Genomic DNA, 16718 nt, shown 5'->3' with positions numbered 1-16718 from the left:
GTGATCATCTTATTAGAACAGCTGGTCAAGACAATTATGCTTCCAGCACACGTAAGACTCCAAATTGCCTTCCTATGATTTCAACAATCAGAAAAAATATTGGATTATCATGAAATATATTTTGACCTCAATAAATAAAAAACTAATCTTGTCAGTGAGAGAGACAAATGCTTTGTGGATATGTAGCTGAACACAGATGAATACCATCTGATTTGTAACAGACCAGTAGTTTTTATCTCTAGAGAAACAAAATAATGAAGGGATGTAGGGATCATCTAAACACTTTATTTCAGTTAAAATCACACCATATAATTTGGTCTGATCAACAATTAAGAAGGCCAAGGGAAGATCCAACAAAATTAATTTCTATGCAAATTAGAAATCAATTTATGCAATTGCAGATAAAACCATCTTAGTTTATCTTAATGAGACACCATCAACAGTGTATCAGGCAGCAGCACTGTGGTTCATCCACCTACCCACCTACACAAAATCATTTAGTTAGTCAGGTCAGTTTAGCTGCTCCACAGAAAAGGAACTTTCACACAGTGGCTCAAAACATTACTCATTTTCATTGGTCAAACAAGCTGTAAAAGGGTCACAAAATGGTATGATACTTATTCGCTGGTCAGCAAGCATTCTTAAGCTCTTTCATTATTTTATCATAATGTGAGAGAACTCATAATCTTTGAAGATATGATATGCCAATACAGCCAAGTAATAAAATGTTACTGATCCTGTTGGAAACAAGAACATGGGAATATGAACAAGTGTGAAGGGGAGCTTACACCATTTTATAAAAACCACTTTTCTTCCTTTGACATAGGTAGGAATTAGCATGTCAGTAAATTCTTTATGCTTTGAAAGAACAAGACTTCAGAGTCCTTAAAATCAGACTGTAGGAAATGAAGCTGCAGGTCATTACTCAAAATTTATGTGTCAGCAAACCCAGGAATTAAAGGCGAATTTGAAAGCCTCCTCTGGAGAGCCAAGATAGGTTTGGCAGTTAGTAAAAATTTGAGACAGCAAAGCTGCATTTGTCTATCTAACTATATATTTTATTTCAACAAAAGTAAAATGCAAAAACTTACAGGTATTTCATATTTGTTTGAGAAACAGGGATTACATGTCCAAGTCCAAACTGGGCAAAGGTAATCTAATGCATTTATACTCAACAAGCATTAATGTGCTGTTAATGCCAGTTTTGCTCAGTGATGTACAAGTTGTTGCTCTTCACCAGTAATTTGTTATTTTTGAGGCACTTCTCACACTAGCCTTCCCTGAGGCCCAGAACTCCAAGACTTCATGTCAAAACAATACTAATGCTTGTTACACCTGAACCAAAAGATTTTCTTCATTTGCCTATAGTCCATTTGAGTCAGATTTTGACATTACAGTTTTGAAAGAAGTACAGTCACAGAAAACACTGTCCTTAATGTCGGAACAAAGATGAATCAAATGTTTTTAAAATGCACTGAAAGATCTGAAAGATGATTTAGTAATTCTTACTCCTTCCAATTTCCAGTTTTAGAGTTCAATAAATCTCTGCAAATTATCTTCCTTCAACATGCTGTGAAGCCTTGATAATTTCAAATCTGGATCATGTCCAAGAGATATTACAGATCAATTTGCTAGGACCCTGAGCTGAAAAGAGCATGGGAGGTATCCCTGTCATTATCTGAAGTAAAACCTTCAAAATACCCATGAGACTCATTCTTCTAACTGTTTTTTACCAGAACATATAACCAAAGCTTGAACACCTTCAGAATGCACACACCTGCCCAGGCTTCCACACAAACCTGGTGTGTTCAGCTCTGTGTAGTCTGCACATCACCTTCCTCCCAGGAAGCATTTTTCTTTCTGACATCTCTTAGGTACCAGGTCTAGTCCCTGCTGCAGGCAGATCTCCTCAGGCATCATCCAGTCTGTGCCAGTGCTTGTTTTGCCTCTTGTTCACTGACACTTCTGAGATACCAGGACTTTATACAAACCCAGCAGAGGCAGGTTCTCTCAGGGGAAGACTAAACTCCCCCTCTCCAGGTCCACTTAGGTCCAGAGAGAAGCAATCAGAATAAAAGCCTTCTTTTCTGCAAGACCTAACAAAAACCCTGTAAATACTTCTCTTTCTCAGTTAGTCAATTTTCTCTCCTTACACTGGAGCACTTAAATTTAAGTGACAATGCTCTTCTCTAAGATGGCACAGGTTATGCCTTTGCTACAGAACAAGGTAAAAACCCCAAAGCTTCCCATTACATACAGAAAAGTCCTTTTAAAATGAATGTTTATTTCTCAGCAGTCCTTGACAAAAGATAACCACTGTATTTCTTACAATAAAGCTTCTGACAATAAGAATTTAATACAGTTAGTAAAAAGAAAAGGCAGCCACTGAAAAAGAAATATTTTCAGTCATCTGCAAACAAGGATAAACACTAAATAAATTTTACAGAATTATTGCAATCCTATGCTTTTTCTTCCCTTTCAACATAATTTTATAATTTTAAAGTATTTCCTATTAAAGCTAGATTTAAAATCTGTTTTTCATTATCCCACACTTTGATCTTGGTCAACTTTGCACCAAGGTTGACACTTCTGGGGTAGTTTGAAATACTAGATGCAGTTATACAACTGGCTAGTTTCCATGGTTAATTCTGGTTTACTCTGATTCCCCAATCTTCCTCCCATTTTTCTCCCCCTTTGCTTAATAATTTCTTTGTATATATACACTTCTTGTCATATTTTCCAGTGTTTCTCCTCACTTCCTTGTATTTTACAACACCCAAATTCCATCCTTCAAAATATCCATTTCTCTATCTTCTTCCTTTTTCTTCTGCCCCATTTCTTCCTTTCTTTTTTCTCTTTTTTTTTTTTTCCTCATGTGCCTGCTCATTTGTCCAATGCCTCTTGCTCTCCAGACTAGTCCAGCCTTCATCTCCTCCTCCAGGATTCATCAGTCACTGGTAACATTCACAAAGGTAGCTTAAACCCCTCATACAACTGCCTTAGTATGTTCTGTGTCCACAAAGGAAAGTCCCAACTCACTTCAGACCTGGCTTCCAAAACATTAGCTCTGGAAGCTCCAAAAAAAGGCTCAAGAACAGTGTTGTAGCATAAAACACATTGTGCCACAGGACTGGTAGAGAAGACATGTCACGAAGAGGAGGATTCCAGATGCACCAACTACAAAGCACAGCTAATGTCAGGAAGCAGAGGGTATGGTGGGGATGTGCTCACCTGCAGACACACAGCAGTCTATGCAATGCGAGATGAGTGACCTGGCAAGCTCTTGTTGAACAGCCAGTCTGAGGATGTCATGTCTGTGGGTGGGAACACGACATTCCCAGAAGACATGGCACGTTTGACAGGGGCTTATGACAAGATGTGATTTTGGCAGCCAGCCTCACATGCTGTCGTGGGTAATATTCTGCCGTGCCATGGTGACTCATTTCTTCTTTCAGGGTAACAGCGTTACTGTCCCACAGCAGTACAGTATCACTTGGCATTTCAGTGAAGAGCTAACAACCATGGTGTGCGTTTTCTCTTCAGTGCCCTTTACTCACATGTAGGCTGTTAATGGTTTTATCTTCTGAATCCATTCATTTGCAGCTTGGACAACTTGTGCAAACCTCACATTATTCTAGAGGTGACAGCACAATCCCTAACAAAGCAACAAAAAGGCACAAAACCCTCCAAAAGCAACAAAGCAGGAAATCTGGCACAGGAGGACCTAAACTATTCAGCAGAACCAGCTATTCAAAACATACATTTCAGTCATACTTATATACCCGAATTCACAAGCAAAGAAACCCCAGAAGCAAACTATCTGGTTGGGTATTAACTATCTCTGATGTAGGCATCAGGAAGAAAAATGTCTTATTCAGGGAATCCCTGAACAGGCAAATTTTCTCTCACCTTCTATCAGCTCCGGGTTGTACACTGTGCAGCAATGAAGTTGCCTGACACCAAATGGCAACAAACAAGAACTAAAACAACTTTTACCTTTCTCATGCTGCTCATGAATCAGCTGGATCTCATGGGTGAAAGTGATGCCTGATGGCTTTTTGTCCTTTCTCTTTATACTCTTTTTATACCCTTTTTATATACTTTTTACCCTTTCCCATTCCTGTACTTTTTACTCCCTGTATCTTAGCCCCACATGTTTATAACCCTTGTACTCTAGCCTTGTTCAGAATTTTTTGGGGAAGACAAAACATCCCCACAATCTCAAGAACATGAGGCACCAACCTTGAACAGAGCCTCATCTCTGGAACATGTTTTTGTAAACTAAGTTGTAGCCTTTTGGGGGGCAAGTGATGAGAATAAGGGGGCAATTACTTCATTTGTTAGGTTTCTTATTGGGGAATTTTAGATAGGTATGCTAACTGGTGAGGTCCATAAAATTGCATACACATTGTACCCAGAGCCTCTTTTCATCGTGGTACCACCTTTGACGATTGTGCAGCAGGGATTCTGTTAAACCAAGGTAATACCCTTTTCCCTATACTGCGGAGTCTGCCTCTCATTTTTACCAGCATTTTAGGCATCAAAAGTATGACTAACTTGGCCATTAATCACCGTACTTCAATTTTTCCTGTTCAATGTAAAAACAGTGGTAAAAGCAGCATGAGGAAGAATCAGCCCAACTCTCTGAAATCTGTCAGACTATTTCAGTATTTACTTGTTTTATACTGTGAGATTTCTCCCCTCAGTTATAAACCACACTACGTAGATTCATTAATAGGCATGAGGTGCTAAGAAGCCATGTTTATTTTCAGTGCCACGAGTAAACATGAAATCAGAGACACTGTTGATTATTTCAAAGAAAACAAGCCCACCAAACTAAAAAAACCCAAAGATAACGAAATAAAGTTTGACTAGCCTCAAAATAAACCAAATAATTTTAAATTCTGAATTTGTTTTGACCAATCTGCAACAAGATTATCAATTGTGTAAATAACATTTAAAAAGGATAGAGATTTTATTAGCTGTGCATTTTCTTACAACTTTTGTATTTCTTTTATGTCTCAAAAAAAGGGTCTTTTACTGGTCTCTCACTAGTATGCAAATTTCTACCAGAATCAAGTAACACACATAGCAGGATGAAAAAAATATTTCTGAAGTAGGGTAGAATTCTTTTTTTGGGGGGAATGAGAGGGGGGTTCCCCCACTGCAAGTAAAGAAGACATTTTTCACAACTGCTCAGCATACAAGAGAAAGTCCATTAGAATCTTCAGACCTTTGACAAAGACTCTTGGCTAATGGTACTGGTCTAAAAAGCAGATAAACCATATAATTTTACAAGAAGCAACCCGCTGAATCCTTCAGCAAACACAGCTTGGCAGTCTATCTTCAATTCAAAATAATGAGATGGCAGGAGCGTGATGGAGAAATAAGTCTTCAAAAACATCACGTAAGGGAATCCAGCTGTGCTTGTATAGTTTCAAGCTATTTAAAGGAACAAAAAGAGAGAAAAAAACCTCCACTCATAAAATGTTTAGAAACATGCAAACAGAAATATCCAATATCTTCAACTATGCATACTAAATATATTTGCATACCAATATAAAAATCCTGTGCTCATGAATATTTGTTTTTACATGAAGCTATTAGAATTCATTGCTGCAGTTTAAATATTCAAATTTTAAAGAAACAGTTTTCTAAATACTGCCTCTTTAGCATGCACAGATGTTTTCCTGTGAATTTCCAATGCATAATAACAAGGAAAAAAATACTAAGAGTTCATTTTGACTGGATTAGGAGCCTAGCATCTCGACTGAAGATGTAACATCAAGATGCTGTTTCCAGAGAGATCCCCACTGTTAATCGTCAGCTACTCCTCCTGATCTAACTGCCAGGTATGCTTACAGTGACCCAAGCCCTGACTATTCCAAAGCTGAGTGCACAGGGTCTTCTAGAAAATGCCTTATGTGATAAAAGAAATCCAACAGACTTAGTTTAAACTGGATCCCATTTTTCCCAGCTTTATTAGATTTCATTCATATAGGCAACACTTCCTGCTGAGCAGCATAAGGTGTTTACAAAGAAACTATAGTATTGTAAAATCTCCAGACCTTGTTGTAGAACTCAAACAGCTCCTGATGGCTAAATTCTACAAACAACTTCTTCAGGTTCTGTAAAGAAGAAAAAAAAAAGATAAAAAAATGAAGAAATAGGCATTCTTTTTTCTTTTCTTTTTGGCATTAACTCCAGTAAATCAGAATACGAGATTAAGCTACATGCAAGATAATGGTTACTTTCCTTCCATTCACTACAATGTTCCTCCTACATGTGCATTTCATTTAAGTGAAGATTTCAAATCTACCAATATATCTATTCTCCTCCTGTGAAGAACAGTAATAAAATAATCTATGTAAAGGATTCAGTAACCTTATTTTTAAGTCAGACAAAAATGAAAGATTACATTCATCTTTCTCAGCAGTCCATCTAAGATCTGCTAAATACCATTTCACAGTGACAAAGTTAGTAGTGTATCAGATTGAACTGGCACAGCTATTAATGCACTGCACCAACACAGAGCTGGTACTTCCATTCATTAATCTAACAGTTCCAATCTTAGCATGCTGACACTGCTATAGGCATCCATGCAGATTCAGCCCAAGTTAACAATTAACACAACAGCTTCAAAGCAATGCTTAAACACTAAAAAGCCGCACAAAATAACACAACTGATGAAAACCACTGTAGATAAAACAGATGGTGGTACTAATCCTCCACACGTATGTGCTGATGTCTGTGGAGATGGGGGTTAAATTAAAACTTCTGTCCTGCTTAACTTGCTTGCAGCGTGCTACCTTCAATCACAGTGCAGATCTATCTATACAGCTCCTAGCCTTATTCCTTTGTGACTTTACTTCTTTAAAAGTAAATTTCTATTTCTGTTCGTTCTCTTTGTTTTTCTTAGACTTTTCAAGGCTTGGAGGCATTCCTGAGGATGAAAGCTGCACTTTCATGAACACTAACAAGGCTCTGTGAAAGCTGAATTTGTAGACACCTCTATTCACAAAATATTATCAGCTGAAATAGCATACACGCACTACGTTTCTTTAACTGGTACCAACTTCATGCACCACTTGGGTCAGTAGAAAATGCTTTTTTATCCACTCAGCTGAAATGAGCAAGGATACTTTTGCACACAGACAAGGCAGTGGGCCACATTCTGTGCATTCATAGCAATGCAAGTCTCAAGTTATGCCAAATAATGTCACTGCATTTGGCGTACCAAACGCACAAGACCAGCAGAAGCCCTGGGAACACAGTATAGGTACTGCCTGGTGCCTGTTCCTCAAAAGGAGCTGTAAGAGACACAGGAAAGAGATAAAATAACTGGGGCCAGCCTGTCTGGTGCAATTCCTCCTTCTCACTCTGCAGAAAGAAGGATCCCTTCCAACAATTTCAGGACGGCTACAAAAGCCTAGAAAAGAACCAGTGATTTGCATGAGAGACCAATCTTCCCCCTCTGGGAAGGAACAATGCAATACTGTGAATCGTATGGTGAATACAAAATAAAACTACCAGGACAGCAGTTCTCTATGCCATGACTCCAGCTGATCCTCCCTCCACGCAGTATAATGCCATGACAGGGAAGTAAAAGCATTTTTAAAGGCTTTCTAACAGCTAAGAAACAAAAAAGAAAGCAAACAAGGGATTTTTTCACAAGAGAAAGGGGGTGGAGGAAAGAAGAAAGATACACTAATAGCAAAGGGATCTACCATTTCAGCTGGAATGTTTGCTTGGCATTTGCCTTTCTAGAAGGATTTTTGAAATTGAATGGAAGGAAGCAAAACTGCAAAGAGGAGGTTCAGAATGAAGGAAACGTATCATACCTCTTAAAAGTTTATCAGTCACAGTTAATAGGGTAATTTCTTGAACGGTTTCTGGAAGGGAAGTCTGCTGGATTTTGATGTGACAGTTTTGCAACACCTCCAGAGAGGGGCAGGGAAAAACCTCTGACCATCAGATCTCATTTCTCCAATCTCAACGTCTCATTCAAGACAGGCATCTTCTGGTACTACTTCAGCAAGCACAATGAATTCTCACTCTCACTGCCTCCCCCTCTGCTTGTCTTTCATATTTTCTAACTACATTAATTAGTGTTAATTAAAAGATAGTGTATGAAAATGAAAAAAATTGCAGATATTTTAATTCAAATTCTCTTTACACTAAAAAAAAATCACTATGCTTTATGAACAGGATGAGATCTCTCTTCCCATTATTATTTAATAATCGTAGTCTGCTAACTAAGACAAAATTTTTGTTGGATTGTGGCAGGCAAAAGTCTGTGGAGATATAAAAGAAAGCATGCCATGCTAGGCTATGTTTCTGATCTGGGGTGGGAGTAGGAGCGTCAGCAGGAGAGAGGTGTAACAATCTTGTATGAAATATGTTGTTTATCTGCACTTAATCGTCTGCTAAAACACATTTGTTTATATGTGTAAAAACCTGGTAGATCTACTACACCACTTCAATAGGAAGCAGTGTCACAAAAAAAACGTGGAAGTATGGCACCAGTTAAAAATGATCTTTACCATATTAAATTTCTCACTAGCATGAGGCCCTTTAGGAGGGTCAAATTATCATTATTGAAGAAGACAAATTATCATTATTATGTCATCAGAAGTTCCCACACAAACTACAAAAACACTGTATCATAACTAGACCCCTACAAAAAAAGCCCTACTTCTCAGGTGGCAGATGGCCCCTGCCCCATTTTAGCTGAGACTTCACTTATTTGCTTTATTTTTTGTGAACACAAACAAGTGTAATTAAAACTATGTGCTACAGGACTGGGTTAACTGGGTTAAGAACCATCCAGTTCTTCAATTATGCAGTAAAACTGTCTTAAAAATGACTGTATAGATAGAACATTGCTAAAGCCCCCAGAGCAGGCAAATTCCTAATACACTTAATGGAATTTCACTCAGATAAGCACACAAAATTACAAACCCCAATAATATTTCAACCACAACTAAAACATAAGATGAAAAAAAATCACTTTCAACTTAGTTAATTAAATGTCACTGTGTGCAGACAGACCCTCAGCCTACTTAAAGTATAGCTAAGCTGACTTCTTTTATCTGCACATATAGGTCTTCAGATGTTGCCTCTGATCTACTGTGTGTTTCCCAGGCATAAATAAGAAAACAGCTATTTGCTGGATGTCTAGATTCCTTTTTCTTTTTATCAAGTATATCATTCTCTTTTCCTCTTTCCTTATAAATTTCTTCCCATCCCTCAACTTCACACTACTCTCTTCCTCATTTCTGGCATCTCATTTTCTCTTGATGTTATCATTTTCAAGTGAAAGAAAATTAAATTGAGCAACGAGAAAACTAAACTAAATTTCTTCCCGTTGTCACACTTTGTAACTCAAATAATTCTTCTAATTACATCCCAAATTTTGTTGCTGTGCCAATGTTAAGTCCTAGCTCCTACTTTTAAGAGTTTTAGCCTTGAGGGCGACAGTTTCACAGCATCAGCCAAATACAGCTGAAGATACTATTTTTATGAAGACAAAGAAATCTCGAAAGTATCAAACGTCCATTCTTTGGGCTGCTTGGAAAACAGGGAGACAGACTTTTTGTCTGATACAATACCCAAGAAGGCTGGCAGCAACTGCACTGGAGTGAATTGCTCAATGAGCATAGCTAAAGACTATGTGCAGCATGTTAGTTAAATAAAGTTGCTGTTAAGTTCAATGTATTCATCTACTGTAAAACATGACAAAGCATTGCATTTACTACTGGAAAGGTCTACATGAATTGCAGGTGTCACCAAGACAAATCTTTGTATCACTCTCAATCCACTGCAAGGAATATGGTAATACACTTTCTGAAATGTATGATTTAACATTTTTGGCCATGTATCACTAGTGAATATATTTTAAGTGTTAAAATTAGATTTTAGTGCCATTTTGCCTTCATACATCTCGATGAAATCTGATTTACTTCCACCTCTTCTCTCACCCCAGGGTTGTATCAATTTACAACTTGCAGCCTCCTGAGAACTGTGAAATTCTAATAAGTTTAACTGATTAGGGTTGTTTTCTCCCCTTAAGTATCTTTTATTTACTGTCTGGTATTTTTTTAAAGAACATAACATCTTCATCAGCCTCTAAAATCAAATTTCCTTCAAGAGGTGGCAGGGGGGCAAGGAAGAGGAAAGAGGAGAGGAAAATGAAGATAAAACCTTTGCATTCCCAGTCAATATTAATATGCCATGTCCAAAATACCCATTCTGAATGTCTGGCTAATTTTTCAAAAGAGCCACAGTCATTTAATATACACTTAGCTTACAACCACCAACAAACAATTAGGCAAATGTTTAGCTGAACATGACCATCAGCATAAAATGATGAAGATACAAGTATACAGGATGTGTAAGAGTCTCCAGCTTCCCATGATCTGGACTAACTATTTCAAACATGAATACCTTCTCCTTACAAAATGTTTCTGTGGAAACCAAGTAAAAAATGTCTCCTTAAAATACTTCAGAAAGCAGAGGCAAATTTCTTGTTATAACCAAATGACTGGGTTTTGCTTCTGGGGGTTTGTTTGGGTTTTTTTTTTATAGTGAGGATGTTTGTTTGTAGTGGTTCGTTGGGTTTTTTTAATACAGTGCTCTAGATATTTCTACTTTAATGTACTACTGCAAAAAGCCTTATTACTAATGACAGAGTTTTGCAACCTCATATACTACACAGCTATTCCATATATTTAACTCCCCAACCCCATGTATAAGCATAGAGCAATGCATTAGAAGTTATAAATAAAAGCCAAACTTCTGGTTTTAAAGCTAACTTCAATACAAAAAACTGATACTGTTCTCAACTACAAAGCTGTAACTACTTCACAGATGTTGAAAAATAAATACTAAGTATTTTGAAGCAAACAGATGCAGGGATAGGCTGGTTTATATATCTAAAAGTCTACTGATAATGATAATGTTCTGTGACTGAGCACATGTAGAAAAGTACAGTATATTCAGCAAAGTTTGTTAATAGTAACTAAGTGAAGAACACAAATCCCAGTCTTCATATTCTAATATTACCTTTAATACTATCTGGAGCCACTTCTCCGTTAGGTTTGAAAGAAGAATATTTTCACATTTGCTACCCGTTTTCCAATTTATTTCTATTAGATGTCCTTAAAATCTCAGATATAATGGAATGATATGGATAACTAAACTAATCAGTTTATGGACAAATTATGATTAATTCCTAAACAGACCCCAGCTGACTCTCAGTAGCCTACACTTCCCTCTGGACCTATCTGGTTCTGTGCTACATTAATTCAGACCTCCTTTAAACTTGCTTGGACCCTGGAGAACTACACATTCACTAGACACTTACAACTTACAGCCCTTTTTCTATTTGCGTCTCACAGAATTTATCCAAAAGTTTGAGCTTTTTGGTCAGGAAGACGAATTTTAAGAAGAGCATATGCATTAAAACAGAGCAGCATCTTTTAGAAGCACACCTGTTTCTTAACTCTCTGCACATAAGAGACAGTAATTAAAACTTCTTCATATTCTTACAGCTGTAGATGGATGTAATTCAGCTCAGGGATTCAGCAAAAGACAGGGAGTTAAATAAAGACTAATATATTCCTAATTAAACTTCTTTCACATAATCAAAAAATGTGACCTTCAAACGTCATTCTTTTTCCAAGCTTATTTCCATTTGCAATACCAAATTATTTTTGTAGAGAAAAAAAATTGTGTCTTATGACTGAATTACATGCATTTCAAGTTTCAGTGTGCAACTGTTACAAAATATAAGATACTAATCTGCTCTTTTCCTGACCAACATATTAGCATTTAGTTTGTACCCATACTATGTTCTACCCTTCAAAATTGCATTTTTTTATCATATAAGCTTAAGAAATTCAAATTCCCTGTGGATTCAGGGAGATCAAAATCAAAAGATTCAGGGAGAAAGATGTCTTTCCCACCCATTGCAATCTATTTGTAAGACCCCAAACCAAAGCCTTCTGTTGCTTCCTGAGATTTAACCAACATGTTATTGGAATTGATGTATTGTACATGGAATTGATGGAGATACATACAGATAATCTTTAATCTCACTCCAGCAGTTTCAGGAACATTTAAGCATGTTTACATAGAAACTGGTGAGAATAAACTTATTGCCCAGTCTGGTAGTAAGGCAACAGACTCTGCAGGCATTTGTAGACCTACAAAAGACCTGACATACTCCCCAACCACAGTAAGAACTGTCAGTCATTACCATTTCCATTCCTCCTGTTCCCCTCCACCCTCACAAAAATATTCATTACTGGCTGGATGAACTGGTGCAAAACTACAGACAAGAAATGGGACACAACTACTAAACAGACCACATAGGTTGGGAAGATCACAGAGCATTAGAGGCAGACAGGTCTCTTTCTTCATAGTAGGTAAGAAAAATGCTTTTAAAACAGAGAGAATTATCTGAGAAAAGAAACAAACCTACGGTTTTCATCTCAGTACACCTTGTCAGTGTAAACACCCTCTTGATAAAGAAAAAACAGATAGAAAAGCATTCTTTTCCCAATAGCTGTATCCAGGCAAAGGGTTCCTAGGAATTTACATTCCAGTACTACCATCATCCCATTGGCTGGCCTTTAAATTATACTTTTGCATGGAAAACTTCTTCAAACCAGAAATCTAGAGACAAGGGTTGTCACTTCTGAGCAGATTATGTTAAAAACCTTTTAAGAAAAATATCACAGTGAACAAACATGCTTTCTGGAGAAATGAGTGGTAAATGTGTATCAGTGCATGACTATCACAAAACATATTTTAAAGCATGCCTTTTATATTGATACTTCCCTGTAAGGCACTCATATAGAAAATGGCTCATAGAAGATCTGTTGAAAGGCTGCCTTGCTTTATGTCAGTTCTCTAGTTTGTATTTACTTTCACATGCCCTTTCCTTCTTTGAAGACAACTATACACAGAGCACAAGCTCCTGATTGATTCCTCGCTAGACTCCGCATGGATTCAGTCACTAACAGCAACAAGCATCCATCCACACAAATGTCATCATATTTTCAGGATTCAATAGCAAAACATGCAAAATTTCCAAAAACAGTATATCAAAGAAAACATGTATTTTAAAATTGTTTCATTTACTGATAGGCTGCCACAATTACTAAGAATGTCACAGATTAATCTGAGGAACACAGGTCATAATAATTACTATTTTCCTGTTTCATCTCTCATCCAATTTTGCAAATTCTACTGTTGTCCAAATACTGTAAAAATCTCTCTGAAGAAGCAATCTTACTAAAAATTAAAAAAAAAAAAAGCCAAACCTCTTTCCTTCTATTAAATTTCACTGTATCAAGTTTGGAAAAAAGAGTTTGTTGGAAATCACACGCACCCTAATTGTTGCATACTGCTTATACTCTCTGTAACTATCAAAATATTGCTTTCTTTTTTAGTTAGAACAATACTGTGGTAACTGGTTTTACTCCTCAGAAGAAATCAAATTCTTATCTTCCACGTTTTGGTACACCTCATTTGGCACAGAACTTGTAGTATTAAAAACATGAAGTTTAGGAACACTGCAAGGAAAACTAGGAAGCTGTGACTGTGTTTCTTTTGTTTCCACTGGGGCTAGCATGCAAATTTTCAAAAACCATGAAGACCACTGAGTTCACATTTCCATTCCAAAGATAGCTCACATCAAAACTGACACAACAGTCTTCACTTTTCTTATTATCATTGTACTCACAGATAACCTCTGCTGAAGAAATGGAAAGCCTAGCCATAAGCATGCTGGCACCAGAAATGTTTTCAAGCTTTTCTGACCTCACATGTTCACCAGATTTGATCACGGCCACATTAATTTTTACAAACTACACATCAAAAAGAGGCCACGTAGCTAGAGTTGTGAAATATTTTCATTCTTGCAATCAGAAAATAATCAAATTCTAGGAAACTAACAGAACGGAGTGCAAATATTAAATGCAACATCAGCCTGGTATTGGCATCCGCAATTTAAGATTATGAGCTTAAAGGGTAAATATTGCACCTTGGGTAAGTGTCTTGGAATGTTGGAAAACGTGGTTTTCCACCAAAACTCATGCTAACTGAACAGAGTTGAGCAAGGTTTCAATATTCCCAGGCCTCAGTGAAATTCCGACAAGCTGCAGTGGTTGTTTGCCTGAGAATGTTTTGTGGGAAGAATGCCATGAGAAAGATTAGGAGTCAGGAGTGTTATGAGAAAGGAATAAGGGAGTTAACAAGAGGATCCCTGGGTGTGTGAGAACAGCTGCAGGTGTGTGTGTATCTATAATTAGAAATATCTGTAACAGTATATAAGTCTCTCGTTTAGCGAAATAAAGTTGGAGCTTACTTTATATCTCATATTGAGAGTGCTGTGAGTTTCCCTCGCGCCGCATCTCGTTATTGGAACAGTGAAGATCAGCCTCCAGCATCGAAGGCAGATTGAGAAGTATTTGCGTTGAGATATGCAATGGTCAAAACACAGCTTACTTGCAAGCTGATGTTATTAACCTGGAGTTACAAATCCGTTATGTTCTAACCACTTACACATATAATGTTGGGTCTGAAGCTGGACTTAGAGGAAGCTCAAACTGTGATCCAAACCACTCATGAAGCCAACCCTTTGTTCTCATCTAAAAGCCACATAAAACCACCTTTGTCCAAAGAAGAAATCTGGGTTTACATCCTCATCCACCTCTAGAGCTACAGATCTGACAGAAATATTATATGGTGTAGTCATGCAGACGACTAACACTTTAAGAAGGATTTATATCTCCATTTAAGAATGGAGGAAGCTGGCATCTTTAAGCATTATTCGCTTCTGAGCCTACCTGGTTCAATAAGAAACTGCAATGCTGCATTGTTTTACCACAAAAAAGCCATTCTTCATCACTGGAATACCTGAGCATATCTATTGTTTCTACTGAAGCACAAAAAAGAGGCTGGATAAAAGATGCCGATGCCAGCAGTGAGAGGAAAGATCTAAGGAAGCTCAGATCCACATGAAATCAGTGTAACTGATGTGAAAACACCCTTTCAAAAATCTGCTTAAATATTTACAAAATGTCGAGATAATTTGTAAATTAGTTCTTTTTGTTTGAAATGGGTCACTCGGAGTATCACCAGCTTGGATTTTGTTAGGCATATCAGCAAAGATAAAATGTTTGGGGCTTTTTTTTCTGTGCTAAAGGGATGTTAGTGGCTGTCAGCAAGTATGTTTCTGATCTCCAGTGGGCAAATCATTCCAGCAGCTAGCAACTGGAGGCTTGCACACAAATATCAGCTACTGAAAGACAGGAATGAGGGATGTTAACTAGCAGCCTAGTCCCCAGCAGGATCAAAGACAGAACTCTTAGGGAATAAGGTTGTTTGTAAAGTAATGTATATTTTACCCTTTTAAAAAATGTATTTATTTTTATTAGGAAGTCACCTACTTACTATTTTTACCATATTCTAAGGGCTGTAATGTATCTACAGGTTTTGCTACAATGCTCACAATTTACAAATAAGTGGCAGTTTCTCCTCCTTGCAAAAAGCAACGAAGCAAAGCCTTGAACCAGAGCTACCTGTTCGTATCAAAGACACAATGATGTCCGAGTGTGAAGAAAATTACGTTGCATCACCAGCCTGACTCAAGCAAACACCAGCATTTCTCAGGCTACATGGCACAGTGCAAAAGTGGAAGAGGTCATTAATACCAAAGTTCCTTAAATTAGACAACAAAGCTTCTCCTTTTTACAATAATTCTTAAAAGGTTATGTGGTCTTTTCTCATTATGACTCCACAAAATTAACAGGAAAGTGGAAACAACCACTTACTTATGAAGCAATCAATCAACAACTTTCTCATCTGTCCCTGAAGGTTACACACATTGTAATGACACAAAATTAGCTATTTTGGATTTCAGACAATGGAATTTCTGTGATCTTGCTTTGTTACTCTTGCTGACTATTTAAAGCTTGATGCAATGCAGTGGTGTGAATTTTCACTGCTTACTGAAAACTGGAAAAGTACTGAGGATAGAAAGTACAAGTTCTGTGTAAGTGCTTTCACATACATCAAAGATGAAATCAGATCTCTCACCCACAGTTTCCTTCAAAGCCAGACTATGAACATAAGTGTATAAGTAATATCCACTCAGGAAAGAAGAAAACAATTTTTGGCTAACAGAAGCAATTTGAAAGAGGGTATCGAATCCCATTTTATTTTCTTCAAGTCTGTATACTATTGAATTACAGTTCATACAGTCTGCTTTTAAAGAGAGCGAGCAATATGAAGGAATATAGTACTAGATTCAGATTATTTTACAGATGGCCAGAGCACAATCCAGTACTCAGGCAGGCTGCAATGGTTTTAATAATCATCAAAACCAAGATACTTTTTATGCTTCTCTCTCAAAACGAATCTGTTTAGCTCCAAATTAATTACATGTTTCTCTTTCAAGACAGCACTGCATGATGCAAAACTAAAATGGTAAAGCAAGAAATAAAAAGTGTATGTGGTGTAATCTCTTCACAAAGGTAGAGACAAAATTAGTATTTAAAGTAAACTTAATGTCTTTCAGATTTTTATCTTTTTAACATACCATACAGTTCTTCAAAGGGAAAAATGGAATAATAGTGTTATAGGGCAGTTTGCAAATACTATTTTCTTAGAATCATACATCATTAAGGTTTCAAAAGACCTCCAGGATC

The 16718-nt window shown here is 37.1% G+C and overlaps 1 protein-coding gene across 2 annotated transcripts in view; it reads right to left on the bottom strand.

Moving 5' to 3' along the window:
- Positions 1–2264: 2264 nt before the first annotated feature.
- Positions 2265–16718, bottom strand: part of COMMD10 (COMM domain containing 10) — a 110037-nt gene continuing 95583 nt past the window's right edge. For both annotated transcript variants that reach the window (XR_014846698.1, XM_085041974.1), the window contains 2 exons: positions 6069–6128; positions 2265–5442 (listed from right to left, as the gene is read on the bottom strand). Coding sequence is in view for 1 of the 2 variants with exons in the window: in XM_085041974.1 (XP_084898100.1) it covers positions 5404–5442; positions 6069–6128 (99 nt within the window). In the remaining variant the exon portion in view is untranslated. The remainder of the gene's footprint in view (positions 5443–6068; positions 6129–16718) is intronic.

The sequence above is a fragment of the Lichenostomus cassidix genome, chromosome Z (assembly GCF_008360975.1).
Source record: "Lichenostomus cassidix isolate B80296 chromosome Z, HeHo_3.0, whole genome shotgun sequence".
Classification (NCBI taxonomy): domain Eukaryota; kingdom Metazoa; phylum Chordata; class Aves; order Passeriformes; family Meliphagidae; genus Lichenostomus; species Lichenostomus cassidix.
This window is presented reverse-complemented; position numbering and strand designations above follow the sequence as displayed.